The 25,084-nt window shown below is 36.3% G+C and overlaps 2 protein-coding genes across 2 annotated transcripts in view; both read right to left on the bottom strand.

Moving 5' to 3' along the window:
• Window positions 1-1,703: 1,703 nt before the first annotated feature.
• On the bottom strand, window positions 1,704-8,940 carry LOC132053891 (TMV resistance protein N-like). The gene is made up of 6 exons (XM_059445985.1): window positions 7,754-8,940; window positions 7,577-7,668; window positions 6,714-6,879; window positions 6,237-6,608; window positions 4,901-6,181; window positions 1,704-3,185 (listed from the first exon to the last, which is right to left on the bottom strand). Exons 1-5 carry the CDS (start codon window positions 8,627-8,629, stop codon window positions 4,949-4,951), a joined length of 2,739 nt encoding a protein of 912 aa, XP_059301968.1. The 5' UTR covers window positions 8,630-8,940; the 3' UTR covers window positions 1,704-3,185; window positions 4,901-4,948.
• LOC132052082 (disease resistance protein Roq1-like) overlaps window positions 6,765-25,084 on the bottom strand; it is a 36,881-nt gene continuing 18,561 nt past the window's right edge. The window contains exon 5 of the mRNA XM_059443440.1: window positions 6,765-7,007. The gene's annotated coding sequence lies outside the window, so the exon portion shown is untranslated. The remainder of the gene's footprint in view (window positions 7,008-25,084) is intronic.

Raw genomic sequence — 25,084 nt, 5'->3', positions numbered from 1 at the left:
TCTTTTGAGGTTTGTTATTTAAGTAGCATTAGAATAAGAATACAACATAAAATGCATTTACCTCTACTATATCAAAAGCAAATCGCATAAAAATTGTGATTAATTCTTATGTAATGAAATTACCGAGGATGAATATCATATGTCAGTTAATGTCACTAGTCACTATGTCGAATAATTAAGTACGTAGTACTTGGGTTTTCTTAAATCGAGATTATTGATCATTGGAGAGTCGAAGTTATACTATAATTCTTTCTTTCTTTTGTTCTTTTTCGAATAATCAGTTATTTGTATATAATGGAAGAGAGAAGAAGAATCTCTTCCATGTGAAAGAGAATTTCATCATAATTTTTGTTTTATAAAGAAGAAAATAAATTAAATTATCATCTTTCAATTTTATGGCATATAGGTCAAGAAATTAGTTTCGCCGCGTGTTCACTTTAAGGGCAATTTTTGGCCTTGTTTAATATTTTTAAGCAAATACAGATAATCGTCAGAATTTGTGCTCTTGATCCGTGAATAATTGAACTCCGACTTCTGGCGTGGAAATTATTTTTGCACAACAATTTTTAATGGAATCAAAAGTTAAATAACGGCTTAAAATGATCCTATTTGTATAACCCACCCATCAGCTTAGATATGATCCGATCTGGCCCAAATGCAAGCCATTTTTTTGCACGGATTGACCTTCAAAGGGGTTGGTCTTTAATTTTTAACATTCGCTTAAAAAAGTGACCGAAAATGTCCATAGGTTTTAGGTTCGAACCTCCACTGCTTAAAAAAAAAAAAAATAATAATAATAATTTCGCAAGGCAAAGCTTTGCAAAAATTCTGCTTGAAGGCAAAAATAATTTCGCAAGGCATAATTTTTTTTTTTTTAATCTACTGGAATTCTACAAATGTTAGGCCTGCCCGAATAGGCCTAATTTTCTTCTAAAATTTTCGCAATTTTTTTTTTTTTTGGAATTTTACGCGAAGGAGAAAAATTTAAGACCAACAATTTGAGGGGCAAAAATTAAAGACCACCCAAGAATAAGGACAATCATGCAAATTACCCATTTGAAGCAACATATATTGTGAAATTTTGGCCGGCCGGCCCTTTCTGGTAAATGACCCTCTTTTCATTTCTCTTGCAACATATGTATCTTTTAAATACGCTCTAAAGATTCCTTTTGACAAAATTGAAAATGTTATAAGAAAATGTTAAACCACGATCTTAAATTTTGTAAGAAAATGCTCTCTGTCTGTATTTGATACAAAAATGCTGCTGCTGAGGTTCAGATTTGAGTCGAAAATTGATAGGGAAAGTAGTTATCCACGTCAGTTGGCAAGAGCATTGCTTTCACATTTCTTTTTCATTCATATGAGGTACTATACGCGTGAATCAGATAAATCACGATGTAATAAAGCTCTCTACTACTGCATTGTAATTGCATAGAGTAAAGACTAGGGGTATTCAAACGAAATCGTAAAACCGAATTAAACCAATAAATTAAGTCAAACCGGCAAGAAAAAAGAAACCGATTTAGTTTAGTTTGGTGATAAGTTTTAAAAACCCCGTTATATTTGGTTTGATATTGAAGAAGAAAACAAACGGACCAAACCGACAAATATACAATTTTTTGGCACACATCCTCATAAATGATTAATAAAAACACGGTATTAGCAAATGATTAATTTTATAAACCGAATTATCCAGATGCTGCGTAATTTAGAATAAGAAAATTTGGTTGCTGTAGAAATACTTTTTGCTACATCAGGAGATCAGAGAAAAGGGAAGGTAAAAATTGAACTGATACCTAATTGTGTGAAAAACTTGTTCCACTGCCAGTAGGCTTTATGCACTGGCAAACCATGAAAGAAAAGAAAAAAGATTCCTCACACTGGAGACACTATTATCAATATCAACCACAGAAGCCTAGCATCATAATTGAAACATATATAGAGAGTGAAACAAAGACTGGGGATTACACCACCAAAAGTACATGTTCTGCAAATGTTTTTCAGATTAAACTCATAACTCTTTAGAGAAATATGGCTATGTACTTTATCTCAACTATCACCACACGTTGCTAATTAATGTCTTAAGGCATATGGATGTTGAGAACATACAAAAAAACCTCTATGACAGAGAAGACATAAAATCTGTTACTGCTCATCCACTTTCCAGCAAATAACATGGCATAGCATGTATTGTAAATGATAACTCTAAGTCTCTAGTCTCTGCCGCATTTACCCACACAACTACACAAGGCTACTGCCTAAATTCTAAAAAGGTCCAAGATGCCCCCGAGAAATGCTTACAACAAATTCACCCAGACTCTGATGCAAGCTTTCATCCATTTTCTTATCAATATGTAAAAACCATGCAGAGGAAAAGAAGAATAGTGAAGCTAAGAGCACATGGCTTGCCTAGTGCAGGCTTATCTCTCCTGTGTGGTTTGCAGGCTGTTATACAGGAGCGGGGTTTACCATGTGCGCACCCAAAGAGTAGCGGCTGCGGGTTCCCTTGTCATAAAAAAAAAAAAGATAGTGAAGCTAAGAGGGAAGTGGACCAAACTGAAGACGGCTAACAGTAAACAATTTTGTAATTTTCAGTAATAACTTATTACAAACTTCTTCCTTCTCTTTTTCCCTTCTTAAATTGCTAGCTGTGACATTCTCTAAAAAAAGGTCTTTGAACTCCCAGAAATTGCTTGAAATAAATGTCACAAGATTTTCCCCGTACCAAATATTTCTTCACATTATCCATAGACAAAACTGACTCCCCAATCATTTGCAATGCCTCAAACAACCAAAACAGATTTGGATTTGTGATTTTCCACATCTCAGAACCCTGCCACACACTATAAAATGGAATATACGCAATGCACATATAGAAACTGTGAATGCATGAAGCTGTGCCCATTTTACATTTTTTCTCCGTGACTAATTTAGTTCCTATGTGATCTTTGCATATCAATTTAGTTTTGAGGAAATTCATGTTTAAGTGTGTGTCTAATTGTTTGTGCAACCTGCAACTTCTTTTGACAAAGAGAATGATGTGAGCTATAGATAGAACCAAGCGATGATTCTAGATTCTTCTGTTTTCCTCTCACTTGATGTTAGGTCAATCCTCTAGAATCCTAGCCTTAAATGCTAGCTATGGTCATGGTTTCCTTCAGAACTACAGATGGTGCAATATCAATCTTATAGTGGCTTCTTAAACAGTGAAAAATCCAATCATATTACTGCACGGAGATGTTACTTAGTCTTTAAGTTACAATATGCCAAAACAAACAATATAATCATCATATACTTGTCTTAAAATGAATTAAAAATATACATAAATTATACTCTGTAAACATCAGCACTATGTTAGTGCTATTTATTGATTAAAAAACTTAAGTTTCGGATCAAAATAAGCATGCAAAGTTTTACAGCTAAAGCTAATTCTTTTTTGATGACCAAGAAATCCTCCAGGGCCAGCCACACACGATCCCAAACTTCATGGATAATAGGCCTACAACTCTACCAGTGTCCACTTAAATGCCAGGTTTTATGTTTGCAGCAGAGATCAAATCCATGAGATGCGTCTAACACGCACATCGCTTGTTGCACTCTTACCACTAGACCAATGCACTAGGGGGCAGAACCGATGCTAATTCACGTGATAACTATATAACATCAAAACAAATAAGCAAATTCAGGCAGAATATTGTACCATTTAAAATCCTTCATTTCCAAATGGAATTAACGCGTTTATCAATTTCTTCTTGAGCTAAGTGATACGTGACGCAAACTGGGACACCAATCAGACAGCAAATTAGAACCAAAAATGCCCAATACTCGGTGCCAGTGTAAGTAGCACTGTACAATCAATCTGCTAAACAGGAATCTAAACTCCTAGCAGAAGCAAAATCAGGCAGGGTTAATAAAATAGAAGAAACAGGGAAAAAATCAGCAATTAAGAGATGATCGGCATTCCACGAACGACGATAAAAGGTAGACAAATGGTAGCATAACTTGCTTTGGCTTCAAAGGAAGTACACAATGAAAAGTGATTCTTGCACTGAATAGGGAAAAGAACCTATTCTTCGTCACCAAAGGAGGTATGGTGTTGTAAACCTCCCGGACATCATCAACAAAACTTTATCGGTAAAACAAGGACAAAAAAAAATTAAGGTATAGAGGAGGGCTCCAATCGTCATAGAGGAATGGTTGCGGGAGAGAGAAGTGGCACCTGCCACCCGAAAGAGGAAAGAAAGAAGAAAAACAGTGGTTGGGAAGGCTGTGTAGGGCCTCCTGCTAGCAGGCGGAAGCTACTTAAGTCTCTACTAAGATCGTAAAGACTCTGGTACCACATAAAACTAGGAACCCTTTTTATTTTTGCCAATGAATAGTATAGCAGCAGAACTCCTTATATAGGAGTCTTAGGCTATTTATGACATGATAGATAATCACTCTCTGTGCTTAAAACGATAAGTAAATTTTCTATTAATTAAAAAAAAAATTCTATTAATTAAAAGAAATATATCCTAAGATATCCTATAGAATATATAATATTTTTCCATACGTGATTCTAGACAGTAGACACATCTCTTAACATTCAACAGATACTTTCTAGTTTCCCTTAACACAGATAGCAACTATGGCACATTGAACATCCTTTTATCACTAAGATGTCTTGTGCAAGGCAGACTTTATTTAATGCTTTCCCTACGGGCACCTTAGTTTTCCACAACATTTTCCATATTCAACTTTAATTTTTAGTTTATGCTACTTATATTTCTATTAACCTTTTAATTTTCACATAATAATATCTTTTAATACTTAATTTAACCTAATTCTTCATCGCATTCAAAGTCTGATGTACTCGAAAAACTTGCTTTACATTAGAAATAATAAGCGTTTATCATGTTACCTTAAATTTGAACTCTTGGTAATCCCTTGAAGACACCGGCTTGTGGAGCTACTTCAGTCGGGCCTCAAGCGCAGGTGCCATAGGGTCATCGCTTAGATAGGGGTCGAAAGTTGTGCAACCGGTATAAGCTTGAACCATTTCTCTAAATGATTGCCTATCTTCAACTGTAATTGTTTCTGATCGACCAATTCTCGTTTTGACTTGACTCAACTTCTTGTAAATCAAATGAACTCCCCATTGTCTTGTCAATTTCCTTTGGATAGATGCCTCGAATAGGCCATACTGGTTAAAATCTCTAACTTCTGTGTCAGACAACTGCAGCAAAGAATGCAATGGTATGTAGACAAAGCAAACACACCAGCTATAATTTCTAGTCGTGGTACTGACTTTACATTCTTTCTCCAGCACTTTAAGCTCTTCAGGATGATTATTGCATATCAATTTGGCGTTGATGAAAGTATGGTCATACTTCCCTGATAGCCCTGAATCAGGATCCTGGAAACCTCCCCCCATGCAAGTGACACAGCATATAGCAAAGCCCTTGAAACTATTGTCATACCAATCCGGAGGCAGTTTAAGCAAGATTTTTTCCTCAATACTCTGATGTTTAAACCATGTCGGAATTGCACGTTCAGGAAAGATAATAGAGTAAGTCATCCAATCACCTATACTGTCTGAAAGAAACAGCCTGAGAATCTGATCCAAAGCTGAGTTATCAGTGCTCTTCTCTGTATAATGTTGGTTAAAACTATAGTTGGTGAATGAGACCAAATGCAACGAACGGTATATCAACAGAGCTAGAATACTTCCTTTGGCCAGAAAATCTTCTGCATACAATTCCTTTATCCTTTGAGGAAGTTTGGGAAGTTTCTTAAGTTCATGACAGTGAGTAATGTTGAGATACTGAAGTCGATGAAGTCGACTAATGCTATCAGGTAGAGAAATAAACTTGTTTCTGCTCAGGTTAAGTTCCAATAAAGAAGTCAAGCACGTAAGGTCACCAGATAAATTGCATCCACTGAGATCCAAACTTTTCAATTCCTTCAAACCATGAAGTGCAGGAGGGAATATCATACCTGTAGCAAATTGAGACTTTATCTCCCGTCTACTTTTTAATGAAAGGATTTTAAGTTTGCTTAACTTTTCCGTAGAATCTGGTAGTCGCCAAATGGCAGTGTTTCCAGCATAGAGCTCCTCCAACTCTTCTAGATCACCCAGGCTTTCTGGAAATGTTGCCAGATTTGAGCAGCCTTTAAGAATCAAAACTTTCGGTTTTCTCATCTAGCTAATACTGGCCGGAAGTCTTAAAAGACTTTCACATGAATGCAAGTCAAGCAAGCTGATGCCAAATAGCCGTCCTATTGATGATGGAAGTTCCTGAATTGCAATACATCCCAAAAGAAGCTCTGATAGCAAATTCCATATTCCCCTGAAATTCTGGAAGAGCTTCTAATTTCTCACAACCAGACAGGTTGAGGCTCTCAAGAGATTCCATTTGAATACTGCACAGTAAAAACTTGAGATTTTTACAGTTCTTCATATTCAGAGAAATAAGCTTTTTGAGATTGCCAATGGATGGATGAACCTCAACCAAACTTAAACAACTTTTCAGTACAATCCTCTGCAGATTTGGAATATCAGAAAAATTGGGTGCTCGGAGTAAATGTTCTGAAAAACTTAAATTGAGAACTGTCAACTCGTCAAATGCCTGCATACAAAAACGCAGAAGAATAAAAACATCAGCTTTAACTAAATCTTTCAGTAAAAGAAAATTCAATGCTTGAACACTCTCAAGAAAGAGACCAAGGAATACCTTTGGTTCCTTGCAAATTTCAACAAGAGAACTAAAAGTCATGTTGAGCCCAACAAGGTTTCGTGGTTGAAAACTTGCTGGTAAAGATTCAGAACTGTAGTAAGACCAATCAAGCCATTTCAAGCCACTTGGGAGATATTCGATAGTGTCAGAAACTGGTTCATAATGTCAGACCTCCTCCCCTTTGACAATGAGTAACCTAAGACAAGGCATATTTCTGAAAGCTTTGCTCCACTTGCATATATGTTGGTCTGAGCCAATTGGCACCATTATGCCTTTAACTGACTCTGTCCACTGAAAATAAAAGAACTATGTAAACTGGAATTCACATCAAAGAGCAAGACCCTATTCTTCTTTGACAAAGTATAATGGCGTCAGGGAAACACCAACTGATTTACATCGGGCTTCCATTCGGAGTTCAATCAAATTGTTGTTGTTGTTGTTGCTTTCTATTATCATATTACTCAGTTATTTCCTAACCAAAGATGCCTTCTCCAAAGAACTTAAGATTCTATGCCCCTACATTTGAAAAAGCCCTTTCCTAAATACCTAAAATTTACATGCTTCCTCAACTTGAAACCAGTAGCAGAAAATGCTAAGTGCATACATGCAAACTTTAAAGGAAATTCATTCAAAAGTTCTCCATGTAGTAGGATCTAAGAATTGTTAAACCACAAAAAACCAAAGCTATAGTGAAACTTATCGAAGGATAATTTTCCATTCTTTTTAAAATATAGTACATCAAATTCTAGAAATCCTATATTACGCTTCAACTATTAGTTCCTCATTAAATTCTCTTCTAAGAGGGATAAAACTTTGCAACAATCTAATTAACAAGAAAAGTGTTCTTCTCAAAATAGTACCAAATGACATCAGTCAAATTAGTTCTTAGACAAATAACAATATTAGAGATCTGAAAAGCAGGAGCAGGAACATGCACATTCAGAGTTACTACCTGAAAAAGACGCATCCTCAAAATGATTAGAGGAAATACATACCTGATTTGTGGAAAAAACAGTTTCTATATCTTTTTCATGTCAAATTCGACTATGATTCCATGGTCTGTCCTGATCAACATCATGTGCCACTTGCTGACCCATTTGTTCTATCAAATCATGCATCTCAACCATTCCTTCCGAAATATAAAGAAGTGACTTTTTAGTAAGGACATCCATTCCAATCTCTGATTTGAAACCAAAACTATTTAGTATTGTTATCACATCATCTCTCTGTTTCCCCCTGAAGAAGCATGCAATATCAAGAAATATATTCTTGTCTTCATAGGCCAATCCATCTACACTTAAGCTGAGCTGCTTAACGATTTCTTCGTATCCAATATCTTTGAGTCTATCCAATGCGCTTCTCCACTCAGTTATGCCTCGTTTGTAGAGAAAAGAACCCAAGATCGTGAGAGCTAAAGGTAAGCCTTTAGTATAATCTACTACAGACTGAGAGAGTTTTAAAAACTCTTTATCCGGAGTCCTTTTCCGAAAGGCGTGCCAACTAAAAAGTTCAAGAGCCTCACATTCAGCCAATTCAGGGACAGAATATAACTCGTCGTGGTGACAAAGTAAATCTGCATTTCTGGTTGTTGTAATGATTCTACTGTCGTCACCATACCAATCATGCTTTCCAACTAAATACTTCAACTGGTGGTCATCATCCACATCATCAAAAACAATTAAAACCTTCCTGAGACATAGATTTCTTTTTATCATGTCGGCTCCTTTATAAAAACTTGCTATATTCGTAGATTTTTCGTTTAAGGTTCTTGAAAGAAGTGTCTTTTGCAAGTGTTTCATCCCATACTTCTTTGAATCTTCTCTAACATTTGCAAGAAAACAAGACCCTTGAAACTGATTAGAAATATTGTCAAAGATTTTTCTTGCAACTGTTGTCTTCCCCACGCCACCCATCCCCCATATTCCCACAAAACGAACAACACCTAATCCAACTTTCAACAATGATTCCACTCCACCAGTACGAGATTCAATTCCCACTAAATACTTCTCATTAGCTGAAACTGTGTGGTGCAGAATTTGAAATTTCTCGTTTATAATCCGGTCAATACAGTCTGCTTCATTCCTGTGCTGAATAAAAATATAATAACTAAAATGAAGGTAGTGAAAGATATTCAATGCTAAGCAGAGCCCATATTCAATGTAGTTCTTCTTTGAAATTTGTATAAAATGTGCAAAGAAACAAGATAGTTTAAGTAACCAGAATTCTTGTCAATGTTTTTGCTCTACGTTGTCCTCTGTGCCACCCATTTTTTAGATTCCAACATACAAATATTTTTATTCTCAGTTTGAAGAAATATCATACTTTGTCCAAGCAAGATGCAATTCAAACCAGATTTTCATCATTATGAAGTCAGCTTAATGCAACTTGAGTTGTGTTTTCTATCAACAACAACAACGACGACATAGCTAGTATCATCCCACCAGGTGGGATCTGGGAAGGGTAGAGTGTATGCAGACCTATGAGTAAAAATAATTGAGTGGAGATAGATGTTGACATGTGAAAACAAAATCCTGGTTTTAAAAGGCACAACGCTGTTTGCCGAGCTTTAAATTCTGAATAAGAAAAAAGAAATTTAAGAGATAAAGCAAGATTATTCCAGACAGATAATCTGTGCCTGCCACTCTACTGGTGCCAAAGCAGATTAATTTAGTAATTGGTCTAATGAGCACATGATATTACATATATTGTATTTTTAGCCAAGAAGCGAGAGGTCAAGATCAACACAATCTAACTTCGTAATAACAAATTTAACACATTTGAATCAGTATGATCATAACCATATTGTCCAAATGATTGCAAATGAACAAAGTGATGGATGTTGGAACTCTGCTCACATAACATTTGAACTGAGCTCGTATATGCAGCTAGAGCTAGGGTCAAGAACACTTTTCAAAGTGCTAGGTCAAGCTTAATTGTAAATTCTATGCGAAGAAAATGTTGCTGTGAATGAGTTCTTTTCTACTCTAGACTCTCCAAACTTTTCTTTAGATCATTAAATAAAAAATTTATTGATAAAATCAGCACTTAGTGCTGTAAATGTAATAAAATAGGGTTTACAGAAAGCTCAAACTCCTTTATGACTCTGCAAAGACCTGAGAAGCTCTCTCATATTACCAGCATCACAGATATTCTCTATCCTACATGAAAAAACTAACAAAGAGATACATTTACACTCAGGATCTGTTTGGTATTGATGAAAATATTTTCCAGAAAATGGTTTCCAATTTTTCCATCTTTTGGTGGGTCAAAATTTTTGGAAAATGTTTTCTCTAGGAAGACAAGTTCCTTAAAAATGAGGAAAATGACTTTCCACGTAGAACTAGGAAAAACAAGTTCCACAAGTGTCATTCCACATTGATTGTCTTCTTCTCAGCCTCCAACACATCCCACCCCTTACCCCATCCATTGCCCCCATTCCCACCACCCCACACTCCTACCCCGACCCCCATCTCCCATAGTGTTTCCGTAGATTATATAAAAATATGTTTGGGATAATATTTTTTTCCTTCACCAAAGACAAGCATACAATGATTTGCTTACAAACACAAGAAAATAAAATCTTTTTAAACTGTTGCTACTAAAGAAAATAACTTATTCTTTAAGATACTACAAGATAGTGTAAAACATTTTCCTTCATACCAAAGACACCCTTAAGCATAGAGATAGACAATGATTTACCCTTGAAACATCTTTGATTTCTTTCTACCCAAACAACCCACCAAAAGCATGCTGGGATCAATTCCAAAATCTTTTTAAACTGTTGCTACTTACTAAGTCCCTTCCTTTCCAAGCATACCAATATTTTCCTGAAAGTCTTAGGCATCATCCAGATTTTCCTCTTTCAAGTTTCTCATCATCTTTAAATACGTTGATTCCTATGTCGTGTAGACGTTTGTGGAGATGAGCAACAAAGTTGTTGCGAGTATCTTCACCTCTAAAACTCAAGAACGCATCGTATTTCCATTTTTGGTTCAATTCTTTTTGGAAATCCATGGGGAACTTATGAGTACTGGGAATCAAACTAAGAAAAATTAAGATGTGAAGCAAAAATAATGACATAAAAAAGATGTGATACAATCAATTATCCATTGATTAAACCAAGGAACAGAGTCAAGGGGTCAACTTTGGCAAATTTCTTTATTTCCTAGTCGTGTAACATTTCAGTAACAATAGTTCCTCTTTTATACATCTCCAGTATCTTACAAATTAAACCTTTACACATTTTACCAGAACAGTTTTGGGAAACAAAAGATATACAGATTAAGTTAAAATTACTAAAGTAAATATACTAAATTTTATAACATTTAAGAGAATAAATATGTTACCTTGATTAGAAAGGAGAATAAACATTTATGACCACAAATTACTATAATTATTACTAATAAAATAATTATCCCGCACTTTAAATGTGAAGTCAGCTGTGCTTTAAGTATATATATTTAATTTTATGAATAGCTATTAATTAAGTTGGCAGTGAAAAAGCAGAAACCAACATTCATGACCTAAAGAATAATTTATCACATGTCAAAAATAATACTCCATCTTCATTTTTTCAATTTAAATTTTGCTTCTAATAAAAATAAGATTTAGAGGGTTTGATAGACACACTTAAAAATGAGTTAGGAGTTCAATTGAGGTGCCAAAATTAAAAAAAAAAAAAAAAAAAAAAAACAAATTTAGGGGCTGCACATGCATTAAGCCCAAAAAAAAAAAAAAAAAAGGAAAAGGGCCAAATATACCCCTGTATTATTGGAAAATGACTAAATATACCTTCCGTTATACTTTGAGTTCAAATATATCCTTGCCGTTATACTATGGGTTAAAATATACCCTCATCCGTTAAAGTTGTCCAAAATGAACACATTTGACGAGGTGAATGTCACGTGACATATCACCTAACACCACTAACCCATTTTACCCTAACCTCTATTTGTTATTCCACCACTAAATTTTTCTTCCCTCCACCGCCATCTATACATAAAAAAGGAACAATACCCATCTAACAAAATGTGATCTTTATACAGTTTTATAGCATAAAAGATCAGAAAACAAAATCTGAAGAGGAGGAAGAAGAGTTTTGTTGAACTTGAGCATTGGCAATGAAGGTGCCGATCATGGTTGTGACCCATTTGGTTTAGGCGTTGTTGGAAGTGAACCCACAATAGGTTTCAATGTAGATGACAACATATTTTGCTGACGAGAGCTTTTTCTGGCGAGATCAGTCTTCCATTTTAGTAGAAAAATATTTGTTCTTGAGTAATGTGACTTGAAAAAAAAAAAACAAATTAAATGATTGCCAGACAATGTGGTAGGATAATTCAAACTATCTGATTACGTGTAAAAAAAATTTGTTTCAGGTGGATCTATGTGGAAGGTTGGAGGTCTATGTGATAATGGTGGCAATGGTGACTGAGAGAAAGAAAATTTTAGTGATGGAAAGGCAAATAGAGGGTAGGCGTAAAATAGGTTAGGAGTGTATATTTGAACTCAAAGTACGATGAACGGTATAATTAGCCCTTTTTCAATAATACAATGGTATATTTGGCCCTTTTCGGAAAGAAAAAAAAAATCCCCTCTTTCCCTCTCTTTTTCTTTTCTCTTTGGTCTTCCGTTTTCTCTTTCCTTTTTTTTTTTTCTAATTGTTGGCAGCCATTATAAACATACATCTTTTAACCACGCAATCGACAGTCGGCTTGTACCAATTCCCATAATTTGTTATTCAACCACAGTCAGTAATTATGCATTCTTCCAAAAGCAAGTTCAGAAACATAAAATGAGATGGTAAATCACACTAAGGTTCCATTTGGCCATAAGAATTATTCACTTTATTTCAGTTTTTTTTTTTTTTTTTTACTTTTTTCACTTTTCAGTGTTTGGCTATAAGAATTTCAAATACAACTTGAAGTTGTATTTCGGAATTCAAAAAATAAGAAAAACTTGTTTTTCATTAAATTTCACAATCAAAACAACTACATTTCAACAAAAAATACAATTTCAAAAACTATAGTCAAACACAACTCTAACTCCAAAATTCCGAAAAAAGTGATTTTTTTTTTTTTTTTTGTTTCTATGTCCAAACGCCTACTAAGAATCAATTGGCAAATTTTACTAATTATCCATGTGATATCTGCTGCATCATTCTTTGAGCCACTGCCTTAAGAGAGAAAAAAAGAAAAATTGCAATTTTCCATACAAGTTTGGTTAAGTGCGATAGGGGAAGATAAAATTCGGCATTGTCTTCAATGTTTTCATTCCTTATATTAATGTCTCTGTTGCGCTGGAGATGGTGGATAGTTAGCCGTGCATGTTGGTTCTTGGATGAGGAAAAGTGGGTTGGAGCAACCCTGTAGCTTGTTTCAGCGGTTTTGTGTTTGTGTATTCAATATTGTAACTAGCTGTATTCATGAATGATAGACTATGTAATAGTACACGTAAATATTGTAAATATTACATTCGCTGGATTTTGCTGAAATAGTGGTGAAATTTGCTGAAATGGTGGGATAAAATCTCGTATACATGGCAATCCAAATAAAATCTTCCTGAAATCACACTCAACAACCTGGCTTTCATAATGTCACACGATTCTTCAATTATTCCATTAATTCAAATTCGAATTAAATAAAATCTTCTTCAAAAATGTGAAAACAGAGCATATCCTTACAAAAAATTGAATTCAAATATACAAAAAAAAAACATCCAGAAAACTACATCAACATTCAAATGCAAATACACCACGTCGAATTTGTTGTTGTTCGTATTAGTTTCTACTGCTTTCATTAGTGTTGATGTATGCCGAAATTGTTGTAGTGTTTTCGTCGGAATTATATACTTTAATTGATTGGGAATTTTGAAGGTAAATATTAGTTCAAATGATGTTCATGATGAACGAGTAGTTTCAACATAACTACATTCAGATACAAAAAAATGTCAAACATAACTGCAGTTGTTCGACATTCCGAGTTTTCGAACGATGAGAATTGTTTTGTGAATTACACAATAGATGCAATAGTTTTCAAAGATTATGCCTCGTATGATGCTTTGGTTGTTGCAATAGCAAATCAGGTACAAATAGATACAACTATGAAAACGTTCAATATCAGATACATGATCGAAGGTGATTCTATGCCTCTTGAAATACACAATGACATGAGTGTCAGTATGTATGTTGAACTGAAGAAAGAGAATAGACAGTTTGGGATGTATCCGTTGTGTATTACTACAGCTGATAAGGTGGGTGAACAAAGCGTGTCGGGTGAAATTGTTGTTCAACGTGAACCACTACTAATACCATATAATCATGAAATACAATCTATGAATACAGATGATTCTATATCACTGGTAACAACAACTGTTGGTCAGCCAATAGTTGTATACAATGATTTTATCATTTCAAACCATAATCATAAGGAGGTTATGGTAAATCAGGTATACAGTAAGGATACTTTGAAGGCTGTGATGGCGAAGTATGCAATTGACAATAGGTTTCAATTCCATACGGAGAGGTCAAATTCTATAAGGTCAGCTGTTAATAATATATTCTCATGTATCTTAGTTTTATTTTTAAGTGAGTGTATTAATTTGTTTTTTATTAGACATAGTTGGTTATATTTGTGTTTGATTGGTAGGTGTGTTCTAAATTGAAAGTTTGCATAATGAATTTAGCTGTATTGGCAACTGAATGTGTATATATACAAATCGGAATTTGCAGCTACACCATTATCTGTATTTCGAAACAATGTGAGTGGAAATTAAAGGCTTCAAGTATTAACAGATCAACAATGTTCAAAATCAGAGAGTTCGTGGACAAACACACATGTCCGTTGAAGGATAAGGTGTATTCTTGTAATCAAGCAAGTAGTCGTTTTGTAGCAGGCATTATTAAACCAAAAATAACAAATTATAAGAGGAAGTACACGCCAAGAGATATAGTAAATGATGTGATAAATGAATTTGGTGTGGAAGTGTCCTACATGAAGGCTTATCATGCTAAAGAAAAGGCTGTGATGGAGTTAAGGGGGGATCCAGCCGATTTATACAAGAAATTACCTGGATATGTCTACATTTTGGATAAAATGTACCCAGGTTCTCATATAAGAATGCTCAAGACTACTGGAATGAGTTCTTGTATCTGTTTGTTGCACTGTATGCCTTATAAAAAGGTTCGAATATTGTCGTCCCATCGTGGTTGTAGATGGCAGCCATCTCAAATCAGAATACAATGGGACATTTTTTTGGGCAAGTGCTTTGGATGGTACAGGTATTCTAAAATACATTCTCTGATTATTGTGTATACATGAATACAGTTACTGTGACTAACTCAATAAATGAATTACTTTTTTGTGTGTGTTTAACTCTATTTGCAGGGAACATACTGCCTCTAGCATATGGCGTTATTGATTTAGAGAATGATAGGTCTTGGACATGGTTCTTTCTACAGTTGAAGGAAGCATATGGGATACGGGAGAACATGTGTATTGTGTCTGATAGACATGAAAGCATCATCAAGGTTGTATCTAGAATTTATCCTGGTATTCCTCATTTTGTGTGCATATGGCATCTTTGGAAGAATGTATACACTAGATATAAGAAGAGCCACGGGGTGTTGAGTAGAGTATTCTATTCAATGGCAAATGCATACACGCAAGATGAGTTTGATATGTTAATGAAAAAGGTTGAGAAGGTGGATATTCGTATGAAGGAATACTTGGATTTGGCTAGAGGGGAAAAGTGGGCTAGGCTTTATGCTCCAGTTAAAAGAGCATGGACTATGACATCAAATATTGCTGAGTCTATCCATTCAAAGAATCGTGCTAGCAAGAGAATTGCCAATCTATGATTTTCTTAAAGAAGTTAGGATGATGTTTAGACGATGGAATCACACCAACCGACAAAACGGTTCATATACATTCACTACTCTTGGGAAAAAATTCAATGAGTTGCTATCCATCAATGAGTATAAATCGACGCGCATGAAGGTTTTTTTTCGTGTTCTTAGTATGTATTTATTATTATTGACCATGTTGTAGTGTTTTGGATTGTAAGCAGTAGCTTTCTGATAAGTTTATACAGTTGTGTATTTGTAACACCTCATACCTTTAACTTAAGCTTTGACCTAATTCTAGACTTAGAAAACCAGATAGAGAATGTGGGAATTGAAAATTTCTCTTCAGTTGTCGGATGATTTATGCCCTGCATTACGGACCGTATTTCAGTATACGGCCCATATTTCAAATCGTAATTTGGCATCTAAGTCACTGTGCATTCTGGAATTTGGCTTGGGGAATATATATATATATATATATATATTGTTAAATACGGACCGTATTTTAAAATACGGCCCGTATTTGATGGTCGTATTTGAGAAGGAGGTGCTACAGTGTTTCTGTCCTGTTGAACATGCTTAATTACGGTCCAAGTTTACGGACTGTAATTCAGAATATGGATCGTATTTTGGTCCGCATTTCCCACGTCGCACTAGAAACTATAAATACTTGGTTTCAGTTCTAATTTTTATTTTTACAAGTCCCTAAGCCCTAGAACGACCTATCCCTCTCCTCCAACACCAAGACCATCAAGGTAAGTCAATCCAAGCCCTTCCAAATCAATTCTAACATGTGTTCTCATAATCTAACCATGAAATCATTGTTCTTAACATAGGGTTTTCAAGAAAAACCATTTAAAGGACTCAAGACTCAAACCTTGGAATTCTTATTCCAAGTTCAGATATTTATTTCAAGTTTGGAGCATTACCAGGTATGTAGGGTTACTATCTACGTGTGGGAACATCTTTGTTCTTTCCCACGCCACTTCTTTCATAAAGTATGAAGTTTTACAAAAACTAGAATTTTTAACTATGTTCATGATAACCCTAGGTCCATGCCCCGTATTATATTATGTATTAAATTGTTATAAATTCTTCATTGTGTTCTTGATACATCATTTTGATTATTAAGAATCAGTCTGTAATCCATGAAAACCCATACTTTGCATTCCATGGATTCTTACATGCAAGTTATAATTTATTATGTTTATTTTCAAGAAAATACTCTACATGTTTTACACGTTTTCATGCAAGAATACTATGAGGTGATATCCATGTACGTGCAAGTTATGATTTATGAAAACCATGGGCTCAAGTGCCACCTATTTTCTATGTTCATGTTTTTAGGAGTTGCACAGATTTTCGAGAAGGCTCAAGTAGCCTGAAACTACGTTAGCCACTGTAGGATAACGATCCCTCAGCCCAGTTAGGACGATTCCTTCATGTTATATTAATTGGATCCTTTCATGTCACGTTTTCATCTCATACCCTTGGCAAGGTGTGGGAGCTTTGCTGGTCCGACGAGGTACCAGACTCCACGTGCTCACGTGGTGATATCATGTTGTCGGTTTATGCAATGCTCTCCATAATTATAATGTTTTTACTCATGTTATATCTATATGTATTCATTTTCATGACCAGACTTCAGTTCCAGCTTCCGTTTCAATTTTCATGATGTTATTCCCTGTCCCATGTTATTTCATTCAGTTGCTTTACATACCAGTACATTCAATGTGCTGACATCCCTTTTTATCGCTCGGAGCCGCATTTCACGACGCAGTACCGATTTACAGGATGACGCATCCGCCTAGTGTGACTTCGCACTTATCGCCTATTGCGAGCCCCATCTCTTCCGGCTTACATTTATTATTTATTATTGTCATGATAAGATATGCATTTAAAGGTATGTCAGCCGGCCCACCGAGTATAGATGTTTTCATGTTCGTACTTATGTGAGGTTTCATAGACTAGACTAGTCGACATGTCATGTCGATGTTCGTAGTCGATAACCATTTTGGCTTATTTACGATATTTTCGCATTCATGTTTTAAATCAGTATTTTATTAATGTTATGATTCTCATGTTTTATAAAAGCTCATCTCATTCATGTTATATTTTCGCTCATGTATGCCTCATGATGATTCAGCAAGCCATGTAGTTCGCTCGGTCACATGCAGTATGACACCGAGTGCCGTGTTTCGCTCAGGCCATGATTTGGGGCGTGATAGTATTTAATGAATACACCTGCAAAAAAATTGATTTACAAAAGATACTGCAGATCTGTATAGTGTATGCTACCACAGTTAACTACAATTTGTATGTTGTTTCTTAGGTAATACCAGCAACTGAATACTTGCACACAGTAATTGATGATGGACGACGTTTCATAGTTTGTCTTGAAAAGAAAACTTGCACTTGCAAAGAGTTTCAAATGGAGGAGATGCCATGCCCACATGCTTGGGTTGTTCTTAAAAGCAAGAATCTAACAACAGACAACTTCTGTTCATACTTATACAAACCGAAAACTGTTGTGAAGACTTATGATGTCCCAAAGGTATCCTCTACCCGATGAGAGTGAGTGGAAAATACCTACTTCCATCTCTCACGAGATAGTTCTGCCACCGAGATATAAGAGACCTCCCAGAAGGCCAAAGAAGAAACATGATAAGCCTTTAACTGAATGGCTACCAAATAAACGTTCAAATTAGTGTAGTACGTGTAGTAGATGTGGACATGAAGGTCACAATAGGCGCTCTTGTATGAATGAGCCTAGAAGAAAGTAGTTCAAATTCTGTTTTTCTTCTGATTTGTATGTTTTTGATGTGGTATGTCCATTTAGGTATGGATTTTATTCATCTATATCTGTTTTGATGATTGAATAGAGCAATTCTATGTGGTGTATTTCATTATAAGTGAATTGATGATTTGTTTGTGGTGTATTCTAATTTTGTAAGTGCGAAAAATTAGAATACAAAAGATGTATTAAATACATAGACCAACATGGGCTATGTATTCAGTAAAATATTAGAATATCAAATACAGTTAATCAAATAAAGCACCAAAAATGAATACATACACCAGCATGGAGTCCATTTATTAAATACAAGTAACTACAATGTGTGTATTCATGAAAAGAATCAACTATGAATACAACTGTCTAACTAAACATGAATATAATGTTCAGAAGAAGAATACAAGCAAATCAGAATACAGCTGTGTATTTCAGAACAAAAGAACTGCATAATGTGTATTCAAACCATTATTTAAATCTGAATATAGTGTAGACTTGAAAATTAAACATGAATACATAGACCAATATGAAATGTATTCATAACAAAGTCGCTGCACAAATGTGCATTCATATTAGAAATGTGCATTTGTAGCCATCAAAATACATCCATAAAATCCGATACGGAAAACATCATAATATGTTTTACAATTCCTGGTCTAACTGACTAAAGAAACTAAGCAAGAATTATTTTTTCAACTTTATCAAAATCTATCGCTGTTCTAACTGGCTTTGGAGGTGCCTCATCATCGCTAATCGCCTCAGCTTCCATCTTCTGCCGAGCGTAGTCCCACAGAAGTGCACCATATCTTGTACGAAGTAACTCAAAATCAAAATCTTTAGTTGGTATACCATTTCCCAAATTTAAATACTCCGCATACGCAGCAACATAAACCCTACAATCCCTGCACATAGAAAAACATAAATGTATTTAGTTAGATGGATGATATGCATATCTGTAACGAGCAAGAATAATAAACTGACATACATGCTACCGGCCCTTTGTTGTGGCAGATTTTCAACATACACGACCTCAAATCTATCAGCCTTGGCTTTTCCTTTGTATCCTGAGTGATCATCCCAATCAATGCCTTTAAATTGATAGAATTCAGTGATGTGTAATGTCGGGCCCCGAACCATGGCTCGCGAAACACGCACTCCGTGCCTTACCGTACGTGACCGAGCGAACCATACGGCTCGCCGAATCATCAGCGAGGCATAACATGAGTGGAATATAACGTGAATACATGATAAGCTTTTATAAAACACAATAAGTCAGAATACTTAATCAAAATACTTGTTTAAACATGAGTGCTGAAATAACATGAATGAGCCAAAATGGCTATACGACTCCGAAAGTCTGACATAACATAACTGATTTGTCTAGTCTATGAAACCTCTAATATAAGTCTGAACATGGAAAACATACTCGCTGGGACAAGGCCCCAACATACCTTAGATGCATAGCTAATCATAAACAAAGAGTCGACTAAACCCCGAACGAGACGGGCTCGCCAATAAGTTGATACGAATGTCCGGCCCTACTAAGACATACGTCGTTCAGAATCGCAAGATTCCGCATCGTGAAATGCAGGCCCCCGGTCAATAAAAGGGGACGTCAGCACATTGAATGTACTGGTATTTAAAGCAAATGAATGAAATAACATGGGACGTGGAAATAACATAATAAAGACTGAACTAAAACATGATCATGAACATGAGTACATATATATATATAACACGAGTAAAGTATCGTGAGTAGGAGAGTAGTAAATATAACCGATAACATGGTCCGGGTACTTGTCCTACTGAACACTCATACCTTTGCCAGGGATACGAGGTTTAATAATATTATGCAGATCCATCAAATATTATAAGAGATCACCCGAGCATAGGTGGAGCGATCCTCATCCTACGGTGGCTATGTAGTTTCAGGCTATTTGAAGCCTTCTCGGCAATTAATGCAAGTCCCAAAAACATGAACATGGAAAATAAGTGGCACTTGCTGCCCATGGCTTTTCATGAAATCATAACTTGCATGTACATGAATATCATTCGTATTATTCTTGCATGAACTTAGTAAACATATATAGCTTTTCTTGAAAATATCATAATAGTTCATAAACTTGCGTATAAAAACCCATGGAATGTAAAGTAGAGCTGGGCATAAATATCGAAAATCCAAAAATCGGACCGAACCGAACTAAAATTCAAGAAACCAAAATTGAAAGAATCGAACCGAACTAGTTTGGTTCGGTGTTTGGTGTTCACCTTCAAAAAATCGAAATCGAAATAGCCAAACCGAACCGAAGAACCGAAATTTAAATTGAAATATATACATTACCCAAAAAAATTAAAATAGTTCAGACCCATTAAGTTTAAGCTAAAAAAAAAAAATCCAATTGTAATAAACTCTTTTTAGCTTTTGTATCCCTAATTTTCCACTTCAGTTAAGAAAATCAAATATCCTTAACAAAGAAAGGTGACTAGGATGTGTCTTTAGGATTAATGTATGTCCTTTATATGTTTTCTTAATTATTCTTACTGTATGTATATAACACCTAGTAATCTTATATTATGGTTATGATTTTCTGTTCTTGTGTATCCTGTTTGTTTGATTTTGATTTTAATTTTGTTAGTTTTATGTTTTGTTGCTTTTGAGAATATGAATTAGTGTAAATAAAATCGCTTCTATCATATCAAAAAAACCGAATTGAAAAAATCGAAACGGAACCGAACCAAACTTCAAACAACCAAAATCGAAAGAACCGAACCGAACTAGTTTGGTTCGGTGGTCGGTGTCCACCTTTACAAAATTAAAACCGAAATAGCCAAATCGAAGTTTGATAGAACCGAATCGAAGAACTGAACGCCCACCCCTAACGTAAAGTATGGGTTTGCATGGATTACAGACAGATTCTCAATAATTATAATGATGTATCAAGAACACAATGAAGAATTTATAACAATTTTCATACATATTATAATCATGGGACGTGGGCCTAGGGTTATCATGATCATGGTTAAAAACCCTAGTTTTCGTAAAGCTTCATACGTGATGGAAGAAGAAGCGTGGGGAAGAACAATGATATTCCCACACGTAGATAGCAACCCTACGTACCTGGTAATGCTCCAAGACTTGAATTAAAGACTTGAACTTTGAAGAAGATTTCCAAAATCTTAAATCTTGAACCTTGAAATGGGTTTTCTTGAAAACCCTAGGTTAGGAATGATGATTTCTTGATTAGATTATAAGGATATATATTAGGACTGACTTGAAATGATTAGAATAGGCTTACTTTGGGGTTCTTGATGATGGGAGAGGGTAGGAGGTTGTTCTAGGGCTTGAAGGAATGAAAAATATGATCTGGACTGATATGGACAAATATATACTATTCTGGAACATTGAATTTTATGCCGCAAAATACGGGCCGTATTTTGAAAAAAAGACAAAGCCGTATTTCGGTCCGTATTTTGTTTGGACTCGCTTTCAGACTCTTCGGCAAAATGGCCATAACTCTTTGCACAGATGTCCGTTTGACCCCCATAATATACCGTTATAAAGGTATTTCAAATCTCTATAACTTTCCTTAAGGAGGTTTTTCCCAAATTCCAATCACAATTGTTTAATAAGGGCTGTATTTCAAAATACGATCCGTATTTAACAATGTAATCCCCCAAGCCAAATTCCAGAATGCTCAGCGAATTTTGATGCCAACTTACGATTTGAAATATGGCCCATGTTCTGGGGAGTAAACCCCCATCTGACAACTGAAAAGAAAGTTCCAATTCCCACATTTTTTATCTGGTTTTCTAAGTCTAAAATCATGGTCAAAGCTTAGTTTAAAGGTACGGGGTGTTACAATATCTCCCCCTTGGGTCATTCGTCCTCGAATGATGGGTCATGGTTAAGAATATGGCTGGGCATGGTTTGAATACATAAACGTGAAGGAAACATGACATGAAACATGGGACATGAGACGTGATTACCTGAAAACATGGATACTGAAGCATGAGACATGACACATGAGTGTTGGATACATGACATGAGCGTGAAACATGAGACATGACATGACATGACATGGACTATGGGAATTTACCTTGAGTGTTTTCTGCTTGCTCTTCAAATAAAAATGGGCACTTGGATTTCATAAGTTCCTCGGCTTCCCATGTGGCTTTCTCAACTTTCTGACTTCTCCATAACACTTTCACTGAGGCCACTTCCTTAGTTCTCAACTTGCGAACTTGACGATTAAGAATGGCTATGGGGATCTCCTCATAGGTCAAACCATCCTTAACTTTTATCGTACCGGCGGGGAACAACCAATGACGGGTCTCCACACACTTCCTCAACATGGACACATGAAACACTCGGATGTACAAAATGCGGCCCCTCAACACGGGGGCAACTCAAGTTTATAAGCTACTAGACCGACCTTTTGTGAAATTATGTAAGGTCCAATATATCTGGGACTAAGATTCCCTTTCTTCCCAAATCTCATAACACCCTTCATGGGTGAGACTTTAAGGAACACCTAATCATTAACTTGAAATTCCAAGTCCCTTCGCCTCATATCTGTGTAAGACTTCTAGCGACTCTGAGCCGTTTTCAAACACTTTTGAATCAACTTGACCTTCTCCATCGCCTGATAGATCAAATCTGGTCCTAACAATTCTGCTTCACCAACTTCAGACCAACCAATCGGTGACCTACACCTTCGCCCATACAAAGCTTCAAAAAGTTTCATCCCAATGCTAGCATGATAAATGTTATTATTGGAAAACTCAATGAGGGGTAAATGATTATCCCAATTACCTTTGAAATCTAAGACACATGCTCTCAAGATGTCCTCCAGAGTCTGAATAGTACGTTCTGCCTGCGGATGAAAAGTTGTGCTGAGGTTCAGCTTAGTACCCAATCCTTTCTGAAAGGATTTCCAAAAGTTCGATGTGAACTGAGCACCACGATCTGAAATAATAGACACTGGGGTCCCATGCAATCTAACTCATAGGCAACCTTGCCTACCCTACGAATAATCTGATAAGGCCCAATATACCTAGGGCTAAGCTTCCCTCTCTTACCGAATCTCATTACACCCTTCATGGGTGATACCTTCGGGAATACCCAATCACCACTCTGGAACTCTAAGTGTCGACGTCGATTATCTGCATATGATTTCTGTTGACTCTGGGCTGCCTATAACCTTTCCTGAATAAGCTACACCTTATCAACAGCTTACTGAATCATATCTAGGCCGATTAACTTACTCTCACCAACATCGAACCAACCAATAGGTGACCTGAACTTCCTGCCATACAAGTGCCTCGTACGGGCTATCCGAATACTAGAATGATAGCTATTATTATAAGCGTACTCAATAAGGGGCAAATGATCATCCCAAGCCTACCCACCGAAGTCAATAATATAAGCGCGCAACATATCTTCTAGCGTACGAATAGTACGCTCGCCCGTCCGCCGATCCGAGGGTGAAATGCTGTGCTAAGACTCACTTGTGTCCCCAATCCCTTCTAGAATGATCTCCAGAAGTTAGCTGTAAACTGAGCTCCTCTGTCCGGCATAATAGATGTGGGAACCCCGTGAAGTCTCACTATCTCCTTAATATATAACCTTGCATAGTCCTCGGTGAATAAGTAGTCCCGACCGGAAGAAAATGGGCTGATTTTGTCGACCTCATCTCACAATAACCCATATGGAGTCATACTTAGTGAGACGAGGTAAGCCTGTAATGAAGTCCATATTAATTGCTTCCATTTCAAGTTGGGATCTCCATCTCTCTCGTAATAATCCACCAGTGCTTCCGATGCCCTCGATCTAACACGGTTGACACCGCAACCGAGCAACAAACTGTTATATCCCTTTTCATACCGTCCCTATCCCACCAATACAAACATCTCGAGGTCAGTACATTTTGTTGACACACCGGATGAATGAGGAATAACGGCATAGTGTGCCTCTCCCATAACCTGTTGTCGTAGCCCTGCAACCCCAAGTACACATAATCTACCTCCATATCATAGCACTCCGTCAGGTGTAACCTCGAATGGGGTCTTCTCCTTTTGAAAGGCTGCATCTCTATACTGTGCTAGAACAGGGTCCTCGTACTGGCGTCGCCTTACCTCTTCTATGATAGAGGATTCAGAAACTTCTCGAACAAAAACTCCACCATCTCCAGAGTCAGCCAAACAGACTCCAAGATTAGCTAGCTGATAAATCTCACGAACTATCTGCTGCCTTTCTGGCTGCACGTCCGTCAAACTACCCATAGACTTACGGCTAAGTGCATCTGCTATAACGTTTGCTTTCCCTGGATGGTATAGGATATCAACATCATAATCCTTCAGCAACTCTAGCCACCTTCTCTGCCGTAAATTCAGCTCCTTCTGCTTAAAGATATACTGGAGACTCTTATGATCCGTATAAATGTCAACATGTACGCCGTATAAATAATGCCTCCATATCTTCAAAGCATGAATTACCGCTGCTAACTCCAGATCATGAGTAGGATAATTCCTTTCGTACTTTCTGAGCTGCTGGGAGGCATAGGCTATAACTCTGCCATGTTGTATCAATACACAACCTAGCCCAACACCAGAAGCATCACAATAAATGACGTAGCCATCTAGTCCCTCAGGAAAAGTTAGAACTGGAGCTGTAGTCAACTTATCCTTCAAGCGGAAGCTTTTGCAAGCATCCCATTTGGGAAATTGGTTTTTAGA

This window comes from Lycium ferocissimum, chromosome 4, assembly GCF_029784015.1.
Source record: "Lycium ferocissimum isolate CSIRO_LF1 chromosome 4, AGI_CSIRO_Lferr_CH_V1, whole genome shotgun sequence".
NCBI lineage: Eukaryota > Viridiplantae > Streptophyta > Magnoliopsida > Solanales > Solanaceae > Lycium > Lycium ferocissimum.
Note: the sequence above shows the minus strand (reverse complement) of the source record. Positions and strands in the feature narration are given on the sequence as shown.